The sequence below is a fragment of the Phalangium opilio genome, unplaced genomic scaffold (genome assembly GCF_054372755.1).
Source record: "Phalangium opilio isolate 3A_F unplaced genomic scaffold, DU_Popi_V2 ptg000500l_1, whole genome shotgun sequence".
NCBI classification, from domain to species: Eukaryota; Metazoa; Arthropoda; class Arachnida; order Opiliones; family Phalangiidae; genus Phalangium; species Phalangium opilio.
In genome coordinates this window covers 531,161-543,477 of record NW_028324238.1, presented here as the reverse complement: position 1 = coordinate 543,477, position 12,317 = coordinate 531,161, and the positions used below count along the sequence as shown (strand labels likewise).

General features: G+C 38.5%; 1 protein-coding gene across 1 annotated transcript; it reads left to right on the top strand.

Moving 5' to 3' along the window:
• The first annotated feature begins 2,257 nt into the window (after window positions 1-2,257).
• On the top strand, window positions 2,258-4,621 carry LOC149591765 (uncharacterized). The gene is made up of 2 exons (XM_089861720.1): window positions 2,258-3,534; window positions 3,971-4,621. The coding sequence occupies exons 1-2, from the start codon at window positions 3,333-3,335 to the stop codon at window positions 4,315-4,317; spliced, it is 549 nt and encodes a 182-aa protein (XP_089717846.1). The 5' UTR covers window positions 2,258-3,332; the 3' UTR covers window positions 4,318-4,621.
• The last annotated feature ends 7,696 nt before the right edge of the window (window positions 4,622-12,317 follow it).

The window sequence follows — 12,317 nt, the reverse complement described above, 5'->3', positions numbered from 1 at the left end:
AGAAAGCTATACACTACCCTCGATCTATTTAACCCTCAACACCAGGCGAACCAATATGAACAAACGAAGCCGGACACCAAGACAATATATGCCGCACAGACACGCGTCTACGTCAAGAACTATGGGAGAGGATCTAGTTGGTTAAAAGGAACTATCACCCGAAATCTGGGAAACACTATGTTTGAAGTCCAAACACCAGACGGCTTAGTTCGAAGACACACAAATCAAATGAGACCAGATCACTCAATTATTCAAACCGAATTGGCTGCTGAGAGTCAATCCACACGTCTCGATGAACGAACTAACGATTCAAGTTCCACACCAGAATCCACTCTGGAGAACAATCCCAATACACCCACACCGCATAATTCTCAACAGTCGTATCCGCCTACGCATCTAAGAGACAGTACCTCAACCCCGAATGTTCCTAACAATGGTACATCGACATCGGCAGATGCACATACTCCTGATCTCACACCCAGATCTCACACAAAGCCTACCTCAGGAGCGACAGCTGCCGAGACCACAACAACGCTTCGCAGATCTAGTCGCACAGTCAAACCTCCTCATAGACTCGGTTATGATTAACAACACTACACTATCCTCATCAATATATTAACATGTCACACATTTTTCTTTTGTTCATTTTTGAGGAGAGTATTGTCACATCTGTAGTTTAAATAACGCGGTTACACCTAGTTCAGATTATGACCGCCAGAAGTATTATGTTCGTATCGTGAGGGACCAGAGTATAATACACTACTACGCAACGACTGACTGACCCGAACCACTTATAACTCTTATTGTTGATTTAGTAATTAAAATGATGTTAAACCAAATACACGTATTACATTTAATTCCACCACGACACAACAGTTTTAAATATAATAAAAAAACCAATCCAGTCCCACTCCATGGTGAGTCATTGTATCTTGACGTCATGTGGTGCCTGTAACGTATGTAAAATAATTTTACGCACATGCCAATTCCTTCATGTCTGTCCCTTTGAAACGTAGAAGTTCGTACTACGACAAATTTTCTTGTCATTCAGAGCTTACTCTGTTTTTCTTTCATATTTTTAGAGTAAAACAAGAAGAAAAAGGCGCATCTGAACCGATCTTTGTTTCGGACTATGGCGGTGTATATAACACAGAATTGGTCAGATTCCACACTTATTGCAAGCCAACTCTAAAGTATTTTCCGTTTGATAGCCATACATGCGACCTAATATATGGCGCTTGGCTTGAAGAAGTAAGTATCTTTCGTCACAAGTAACAGAACAACAAATATGACACTTAATGTAATACGTTAATAGAGACGTGTGTTTCCAATTAAAACATTATATTGGACAATAAACTTCTCATTCACCAATAAAACCTGGCTTTCGTTAAAGCGATCAACTTCTTTGAGTCATCCCTACAGAAAATAGCAATAATTGTGCCCTCATATCTAAAACGTTAATTTTCAATGCGGGTTTTGTGGGCCGGGCAAGAATACTCCGTCACGCCTCATAATTCTAACGACTTTCTAACTGTGATTTCATTGGTTAGTTTAACGCGATAGGTAAAAAATAAAGATTAGTCCATAGCTCTTCCCACAGAATATGCCTAGATACGTTGAGAAAATGGCTACACAATGTTTATTACAATTAGCCGCACGTATTCCTGGTATAAACACCAAGGAATATTGTGGTTTAAGAGTTGCCCTCAACTTGCTCATTGTAGCAGCAAACTCCAATAGGGACTTGGCAGTACTACGTCATGCAACGTCAGGCTACCATCCACTAGTGCTAAAAAACATACCAGGAGGAGGGGCTTATATAGCTTTCATTCTGTTAAAAAAACATACCATAATGGCGCTGGGAGCGGAGTTAAGCCAGAATTGCCATTTGCCAAGTCCCTATTTAGCGTTACTGTAATTGAAAAGTCACACTTATCGTTGCAATGTTATTTACGCTATGATTTTTAAAGATTCTATTTTCTAATGAAAAAGCGATCCCTACGTTATTTCAGGGCAGAATTATCATGCCAACAGAACCCTTTGTTCCCGTGTACGCTACTCATTATACATTGCCAAATCCAAAGTGGTTAATTAGCACCATTTACAAGAGTACCGAAAATTACTATCCGATACCTCTTAATAAAGGTAAGCGCAGTATCGTCTGCTTAGTACGGAACAAACGGTATGTGAACTAAAAGATGTTAGATGGGTCTTCAACGTCACCATGTCCACAAAAGTCTTTCCGTTTGAAGAAACATCTGCCATCTTTGTTGTCCACATACCCATCAGTGTTCAGTCTTAAGACAAAAGATTCTCAAACACCACACTCGGCCATTTTACCTCCATCATTTGAAAAGATACTATAATTTCTAGTAATAACCGTTGACCACAGTTCAAAGCGTACATTACCTTTTTTCTTTGCTCTACCGTAAGTCATCTGAGAAACGTAACCTAACCTTGATGAATATCTGCAGAAGGAAGTACGCCTCCAATTAAGGATAAGGCAATTCTTCAAGTCGATAGCGTGAAAAAAATCCCTGTGCGCGTTTTACAAGGGCTATCTAATGGAAGCGGCCATTGCTTCTTACTGGTTTTGGTTAACGCCATCTAGCTTTTAACCGATAAACTTAAAAGAAGAGCTGCTTTTTGAAGCTAATGAGCTAAGCTACCCGGTGTTAAAAGAGTGTTTGGGAGTGGGGAGAACCGAGAAGCGGTTGTCTTTTATACAGACACAAAAAACTAAATAGACTCTGGACCCACCAGTCCCAAATATCTGCATGATGTTCTTTTTTAGAATCTATCCTTTCGCAACTCTCAAATTAGAAAAAAAAATCGATGCTTTATTAGGGGTTAATTATGAGACAAGAATATTGAGACTAGATAGTTTTCAGACTAGAAGGATTGATACCTTTTACAACAGGAGGCCAGACTACTTGGTACTGCACTTTGTCCGCCTGGTAGCCTGGCCTACTGGTATAAATGGTATCAATCCTTTTAGGCTGAAAACTATGTACAGGACGTATTTCACAGTCTTAATGGCTATGGCTTCACATCCTTCCCAACATTGAGAGGCACTCAACCAAACCACTTTTAAGTAACCTACTGATACCAACCCTGCATTTTGGTAAATCAAAATTATCTCAAATAAACGTGAGTGTTAATAAGGGATAATTGTTAAGTGATATACAGGTTCTAATCAAGTAACTGATGAGCTGTCGCTATGTCTTTAAGTGAATTAATGTCAAAATTTGGGAAATTTTCTTCAATAACGCGGTTGACCTTTTTCAGATATTGTCGTTCCAATCCACAAAAACACTCTTGTCATAAACAGAATGGCACCGTTAATAGCGCTGTCAATCTTAACCGGGGCAGTGTTATCAGTTTTGATGGGATTTTTACCACTATTATTGCCACCAAAGGACGGACTTTGTATTCGCCTGAGTTTCGGAACAATTGGACTGTTAGTAGGACAACAGGCTATGGACGCCGTCAACCAATTTGTCCCCGCTCATCAAGGGCAAACACCACTTATAAGTTAGTGAAACCAAGAAAGATAGAACGAGAGAAGTTTGGTCAGTTATAGATGTCTCTCTTCGCGAAACGAAGCAGGTCACGTGTCTATTAGTTAGTTTTTTCTGCGCATGATCGTATTCGCCGTCAGACGCCAGAGGCAGAATAGACCATGGACCACTTCGACGTCTGCGCTGTAGTCTTTTTGTACCATGAGAGTGAGCAGACGGCAATGTATCAACCCCCATGTACGTCCCGATACTGAGGGTTGCCTACACCCTTTTGACGTCGAAACGGTCTAGTGTCGTCTGCCTCAGAAAACTGCACCAACGATGGGAGATTTTTGGGCGACCGTAGTTATAACGTTTCACAAACTTCCCTCGATTGATCTTCCTTGGTGAAACTTTTTTCAATTCTTTAGATTAGCATTTTTTTAAATTGTTATTGACCGAATTTCCAGGTCAATACCTCTTTGCCTGCAATATCTTCTTGCTCTTTTCGTTAATGGAAACATTCATGGCCAGCGTAATTGTCCGGTACACGAGTAAACCCTCGGAAAGATTGTCCTCAATTGTCAGGTGGTCACTTGCGAAAAATATTTTTGCGTTTCTGGGAAGCGGCGAAGATGGTTTGAGTGATAAGCTCCTACTTATCGAAGAAAACATGGAGACGACATCGGAAACGGAAGAACCAGCGGAAGTAATTGTCCGATGGGAGGATGTAGCAATGTTTTTCGATTCAGCTACGTTCTGTTTGGAATTTGTTGCTTGGATTATTTTCTCTGTTGTTGTATTCGTGACTGAATAGTTAAAGCGCAATTTGTTTTAGATAGTGTGTACTAAAGGGGCTAGATAAATTTCCTCCCATTTGTTATTAGAGCATCTCGAAAGTTTGGAACTGAATCGAACTGAAAGCAACAAGCTTTTCAGTCTGTTGTAGATAAAGGTTGAATTGCACTTACAAATGACTGACAACACTTGCCTGCACACTATCTATAAACTCACAGCTTCCATAGTCGAAATAATGATAAAGTTCAATGAATAAATATAGAATAAAATGTTAGTTGCCAGATTTCTTTGAAATTATTAGCAGAATTACTTCTGTTAGGATTACTAGTAATCATTATACCACACTTAAAGGTAGCGCATCGATAGGCTATTCACTGAAATTTTCAATTTGTTGCGATGTTGGCTTAACTGAAAATCCCCCTCTCTCCGACTCCGTGTTTTTATTATTTTCGCAAACTATAGTTTTTATAATAATGTCTATTGTCTGCTAATACTGAACTTTAATATATTAATCTTCTCTATATGAATAATATGATAAAATAGTTGTTAATTTAATATTATCGACGCTGTGCTACTAAATTTTTCTCTTGAGTATTTATAAGGGGCCCCCCAAATCTTCCTAAGCCTATATGTAAAAAAATCCTGGCGGCGCCACTGCCAATGAATGTTCTTCTTTGGATTTTGTTCGCATAATCGTTGAAAATCATCCTCTTTCGTTATTTGAACGCAGTTTTCTTTATTTGCGAAACGCGGATCGCTTAGAGCTATTAATTCGGAAGAGTCTGTTTTGTTTAAACATTCTTCATCAATAACTTCTTTTAGTCGGAACTCTCGTGGAATATAATAATCCTCGACGTCACCCAGACTCTCGAGCTCCTTTCCGACAGTTATAACTTTATTTTTAATCAAATTAACTAGAATTTCCCCTTTTAGAACTTCTTCAAATTGAATAAAATCCTCTTCGAAAAAGAAATCTTTTAAACTCGAGTTTTCATTTCCTTGAAATTTGATTACTTTTCTCTTCATTTGATCTTCCTGAGCTTCACTGGTCAACTCGCCCCACGTGATTCCGTCATGTTTTATCACGTGCTCTATCTTTAAATCTTGGTTATTCCCATCCGTTATTAAAACTAGTTTGATATTAGTTTCAGTAGATTTAATTTCGTCTCGCAAATCTTTAAGAAATTTCCAACGTTCGGTATTCGAGCCGAGTTCGCCAGCGCATTCGATTAATATTATGGTTTCTCCCAAATTTTCGTGTTTTAAAAATTCCTTCAAAGTGAAGAAAGTTTCTGTTGTTAATAAACTTTGTAATTTAAAGACCAAAATTAAATTATTTCCCTGTGAACTTGGAATTGTAGTCAGAGCCTTTGCCATAGCGATATCGGTTCCATACTGAGCCTGAATTTGACAAACTTTCTCTGGTTTATTTTCGAGAAATTTTATTAAAGCATGCCAAGTGTCTCTTGAGTTGTCGCCCTTTAATTTGATTAAATCGTTGATTTGTTTTCGGTATGTTTGGGATATGTCGTTGTAAATCGTTTTCCTGACTTCATAATTGGTTAAGGCATCTTCGGTTTTCTCGTTTAATTCGGGATAAAGTCGAAGCAAGCATTTAACGAATGGCACAAGTTGACGAATATCCGAATCAGAGTCGCAGGCAACGATATCACCTTGAAGGCATAAATGTTGCAATTTTCCTTTTATCATGTCTTGTAATCGATAAAAGATTTTATTGTAGTCAAAAATTCTATTCGGGATTATTTTCAATTTCTGGAAAAGTTGCAAAAACTTTAATTCCGAATCGGTGAAAACACTGACGTGGCATTGATTTTTCCCAACGAGTTTCGCTTGATACCGAACTTTCAAATCTTTTTGCGCTTTTGAGTTAGGTCCATCGGTGTATATTAAATATGCCGTCGTATCTTGGGGTTCAATTTTATTCACTGCTTCGGAAAATTGCCAAAAATTGCCAAATTCTTTACCGAAAGATTTGTTTTGCCTTGTTTCCAATATTTGTCTTCCAATAACTTTCATACCAGTCCACAAAGTGGGTTCAATTTCGGGCCAGTCGATGATGGATTTTTCAATTTTGCTAAAAGACCTTCGAGGGTGTGAGACTGTTTTGTGTATTCAATAACATCTTCGGCGATGTTAATTTCTGGAAAAATCCGGTACAATTTTCCAACATGTTTATTGCAACAGTTGACAATATTCGGTGACGAGATATGGTTGGTTATGTCCAGGCGATGCAGTTGGATCTGTCTATCAGCATATCGAACCTCAAAATCATCTTCCATCTTTTCCAGCATATTCTTGCAGCCTGGGCTATCAAAAACTTCAGTGTGCGCGTGGTAACCTTTGTAAGTCGCGCCTGCATCTTCTTGGTTTCGAATGTTGATAAAAATTCCTTTTTCCAACTTCAAGTACTTGAGGGAAAATGTCGTTACTTGGGCTAACCAACCACCCAAGGAATGTCCAGTGAAATATATTTCGAATTTGACGTTGTATCCTTGCTCAACTGAAGTGACAGCTTCGTAAACTTTGTGCGTAAACGTGCAAGCGGCGTTCATCTGTCTAACATAACGATTCCATACGACTCCGAACGACTCCCATTAAATCAGCTCGTATGGTATCCAAGTTATTGGTTCCTCTATGCACTATGACAACTCTGCGATGCTCTGGATGCCAAAATGCAGCACCAAAATATCCCCATCTTAATTTCCAGAACGCTGAACTTCTAGCGGTTGTAAGAAGTTCCCAAGCTTGAGGTAGTTGCAAACGTTCCTCGTAGTCTTCATCAGTATCCTCTTTCTTTCGGTCTTTGTAAGCACTGTTAGCAAATTTCCCAAGCGTGCAACGATCCAGGAAACTCAATACGCTCTCCAACTGTTCTTCTTTAGCCATTGTTTCTTTTGGTGTTTTAGTTATGAGGTCGTTGAGAAAATTTTTGTTGCTGAATTCTAAGCGATCCTCGAACGTTAATTTATTTGAGACATCTTCGAAATCTAAATTGTCAATTTCATTTTGCGCCTTTGAAACTGTCCCTGTTACAGAAAGCAGATTCAATATTGAAAATATTTAAAATTGAACCATGGTCATTTAAGTTAGATGGTCATAGCAACACGGAAGAATTCCCTGAAAATACGATTGTCTTCTTCGGACTCGGGGTGTGGAGTAATAAGAGGATACAGAGTGTCATCCTTCTATTATCCCCTTCTGTAAAAATGTAAGTGGAGAAACCTTCCTACCCTCAGCATTGTAAGCAACAGTTTCCGCACTATGACCATCTAGCTTAAAAGACCATGAAACTACATTCGTAGCAAATTATAAATTATCCTACCTGGCCCTGCCATTGTTGAATTTGTAAATTTTCCGCAGAAACTCGAAAACCAAACACGGCAAGCTTATATGTTATAATTTCAGAGTACAAAAAAAAACATGTAAATTCATTGAAAACTAAACTAAAAGTGAAAAACATGTTCCTATTTAAAATAGCATTGAAATCACTCACGTGACGTGGAATTATTCTATCCAAATTCTTTATCCGCCATTAATGGGGTGCAGTTTCTATCGGTTAAGAACTAGGTATCAATATGACGTCGTTAATTGTAAACAATGTTTCAAATATTTAAATCAAAACCTACTATTTATCTTGCTAAGCCTTTTCACGAACAATCTCTGGAATCTTGAATATAACGCGTTCAGATTAGCGAATGAACAGCGCACAGTAAAATAACTTTCAATTATTATTACAATGTTCTTACTGAACGATCTACATCTATTTCAATTAATATTAAGCAATTAAACTAAGTATTCCAAATTTAGCGTTAATTTCCGTTAATGAAGCTATAGACACGATTGAACTAATTTAATCTTTCAAGGTTCTTATCAGCTTGCAAAATTTCACTTCATTGTGTAATAACATCAGCCGAGATTAGTAACGCGCTGAAACTTACCTTAAAAGGTTAAAAGAAGATAAGACTATAACACGCAAGGTTTGGTTTTATCAAGAAGGGATATCTAGTTTACTAGGGAGAAGGCATTTCTAGCTTTATCCACAATCCAAACGTAGGTCCGGAGTTAGTCCCCGCCTCTAAATTACAACCAGTATCTCATTGGTTCTTCAAAACTCACGTCAGCGCGACGCGAATGACGAAAATTACTGACGACTGAGGAGAGGCGAAATAGTCCGGCTTCCTTTCACGTCCCCCCTTTCATTTTGAAAGGAGAACTGGGACTATGGAGCGCGAATACTTAGGAATCTTGTACCTTCTCCCTAGTAAGCTAGATATCCCTTCTTAGTTTTATCATAATGAGATAGCAACTGCATAATCCAATTATATAAAAAACACTTAGTTTGCCCAAGCCTAAAAAACAAATCGATAAGAGTATTTAATTTATTCTATTGAATTTTAAAGACAATCCGTATTTTACTACTCTCAGAAGTCCATTAAATTAGCCTAGGAAGTGAACAATTACAATGGCTGGTATAGCGTACGTCTCTGCTGGGATAAAAACTCCTTCTAGCTCCATGGATAGGGGGTTAAATTTTTTTCCCCTTTCCTAACACAATTAGAATTCTCGAGCTCCTCTCTAGGAAGTCTTTCTTGACGTGAGCGGGGCGGGACTTCTTCAGCCCATGAACGCTGGATCTTTAAAGGGTAGATTGTTTGCTTTATAAAAAATTTAAAAAAGGAACGGCCACGGTTGTTAAAGGGAGGGTGAAGTAGAAAATCAAGTGGTTTTTAATCGATTCTTCTACTAATTATAAAAAGGCAGGGGGTTACGCGATTGGTCGGACGTCCTTACTTAAAATGATCCTTTAAATCCGAACCTAATTTGAATTTTGAAATCATTCGGAAGTATTTCCTGAATGTTTGGCTATGCAGACTGGTCTTGTAATTAGTAGAAGAATCGATAAAAAATCACTTGATTTTCTACTTCACCCTCCCTTTAAATATTTTTTTTTTCAATAGGTTTATGAAGAGTCACAAAAAAACTGAATGACCTTGACTGTTCCAAAATTCACACCCCCATCCCTTCTCCTATGCTAAAGAGGGCTCGGTTTTACAGTTTAAGGGGGCGTTTTCGGCCAATAGGGCAAATTTTGGCGTACGAGTCGCACCTAAACCGGAGATCTGAGAAAAATTACCGCAAGGTGGCGAATGTGTCGCCCTTCTTCAGTATTGCTACACAAGAGAGGGGAGTCCCAAACCCCGCTTTTGGTTACTTCCTAGGCTAATTTAATGGACTTCAGCTACTCTTTAGAATTTAATTCAATCTCCTGATTTTACTGGTAATAGACTTATTTCCTATAAATTACTTGAAATAAAACATTACAATTAAATTTTCCTAAACCATTTTATATTGAAATTTATTTTTTTCAAGGGAGAACTTGTTTTAATTTTCAAATAATACTCTCATCAAAAACATATTATAAGCGGTATATTCAAATACAAAAGGGGGAACTTTTATCACCTTTCATATATTTTATAAAGGAGTTTATTTTTTCTTTTTGCACAGTCACTATTATTGAATGGTGCATATTAGTACTTATAGGGATGATTTTATAAGCGTTTAGAGTTGCATCAAGCTGTTCTACGAACCCCTGGCCATTAAGCATGTAAAGTACATTATTATTTAGATCCGCAACAATTTAGTTCTATGATTAATTCCAAAGAAAACATCGTTTTATCGAATTTTAACTAACATATGCACTGTAAAAAATAGCCGTACTGTCTAGTGCCTTTAAAGGTATTTTTCAATGCATCCCCAGACGTACCTATAAAGGTACTACAAAATACCGTTGTGTAAGGGTACTCTGAAATACCTCTTGAAGAAGGTACTTTTGAGGTTTACAAGGTATTTTGTGATCCCGTAATGGGTATCATTTAAACCTCAACAAAGGTCGGAATAAAACTTTAAAATTGTGAAAGGTACTCCTTATTACCGAAAAGGGTACCTGTTAACACTCAAAAAGGTTCGAAAATATACTTTTAAAGGTATTTTGTGCTACCAAATTAGGTGTCAAATAAAACCCACAAACAGGTCTAAATTATACTTTCGCGCCATCAAAAATATTTGCGGCACATTTGAAACTGGTAAACTTTTCCTTAATTACCGCGGGCTTGAATCATTTTCAGACATGGCACTACTTCGATGTAAAAGAGACGGAAAGACACGAGAGTAATATTTCTATACGCTGCCATTACTAGTGCTACTGGTGGAGTAAACAGTTAGTGTTAGAGAATTTGGGCTAGAAGTATTATATCATGTATTTTACATTAGTAGTGTTGGTTATAATCAGCACGCCGGAGCTAAAAAATCCCTCTAAAGGAGTCTGTAAAGTCCTTTTCTACTTCCAGGGTACGATAACATACCACCAGAAGCGCATAAACTCTAAAAGGTTTCATTATATACCTTATATTTTCAAAATACCCCTTTCGAAATCATTTAATACCCGCAATGTGAGACAACTAATAGAATACGTTCATGGGTACTAAAAATGTCGCGGAGGTATTTTATAGCAGACCTTGATTTTATAGTACCTTCAAAATACCTTTATTTTTAACAGTTCATGCTCGTTTCCTTTCTAAACTAGCTTCTTATGGCATCCACGGAGCCCTGCTACATTGGCTTTCAATCTATTTGACCAAGCGCTCTCAACGGGTCTCTCTCTCCGGGATTCTCAGTGATCCAGTTGATGTGGCATAGTGGGGTCCCACAGGGTAGCGTTTTGGGCCCACTCATTCCTGCTCTACATCAATGACATGCCCAATGAAATACTCAGTCCGATAGCTCTTTACGCTGATGATGTTAAGATGTTTCGGGTAATCACATCGTACGAGGATGTTAAAACATTGCAAGATGACCTTGAACCTTTACACGTATGGGTCACCCTAAATGGCCTGCCTATCTTTCAATTGTTCAAAATCCTACCATCTAAAACTGTCCCCGTCATCGTCGCCATCTCCCGGTTCGTGCTCCCCTTATTTCTTGAATGGTTCCAGGTTAGAACGCATTTGTGACCATTGCGACCTAGGCGTCATCGTTTCTTCTGACCTTTCCTCCTCCAAACACTGCGCCACGCTTGCGTCCCGTGCCAGTAGTTTTGTCGGTGCTCTTAGCCGAAATTTTTCCTACCTCGACCAGTCCTCCCGTACCCTCCTCTACAACCAATTTGTGCGGCCAATAATTGAATATTGCTCCCCGATTTGGTGACCTCATCTCGTTAAGGACTTCCCATCTCTAGTCTCAATCCAATCTCGTGCCACCAAGATCCTCCCAGCCCTGCGTGGGGTTCCCCGCGAACTTCGACTTGCAGAGCTGGGCTGGCCTTCCATCCACTCTCGTTGGGATACCGTTGACCTCATCCTCCTATTCAATATCCTTTCCGATCCCTCCCAACCTTACTTTGAGGCTAACCATTCCTCCACGCGCGGTCACTCTCGAAAGCTATACATTAAGCGTCCACGACTTAACGTCGTTAAACAGTCTTTTTTTACCGGGTCGTTCCCTTATGGAATTCCCTACCCAATGACACTGTAAACTCGCACTCTGAAAAATCTTTTAAATTTAAGCTAAACAACCACCTCTCGAATATGTAACTGTTTTTAACCCTAATTTCCTGATGTATACTTTAATTTATATTTTTAATATGGGCCATACCTACCAACTATGTCATTGTTTTTCCCGATACTCTTATAGTCTAATTTTAAATATGCCTCACGGAGCTGCTATGGCCTGCGCCCTAGCTCCAAAAAAAAACAGAAAAAGAAGGCTAAATACGTTCTTTGAAACTCTTAAAGTCTAATTAAGCCCCTGTGAAGTCACAAATAAAATATAAAAATACTTTTTGAAATCCAATGAAGTTCCTTGTTAATCTGTTGAAGACACCTCCAGAAATCTTGTGAAGTTTAATTGGTGAAGCGAAGTCTGGATGTTTTATTGAAGGCTTTTGAACTCTGAAATCCGGTGCACAAAATCTAGTCTTTGTGGTTTTCACATCCTGACAAG

Bases quoted from the DNA above. Each gene is read 5' to 3' on its own strand.
- LOC149591765 (XM_089861720.1), top strand. From the start codon at position 3,333: ATGGCACCGTTAATAGCGCTGTCAATCTTAACCGGGGCAGTGTTATCA. The intron at 3,535-3,970 runs GTTAGTGAAACC...CCGAATTTCCAG, and splicing joins AGGGCAAACACCACTTATAA to GTCAATACCTCTTTGCCTGC.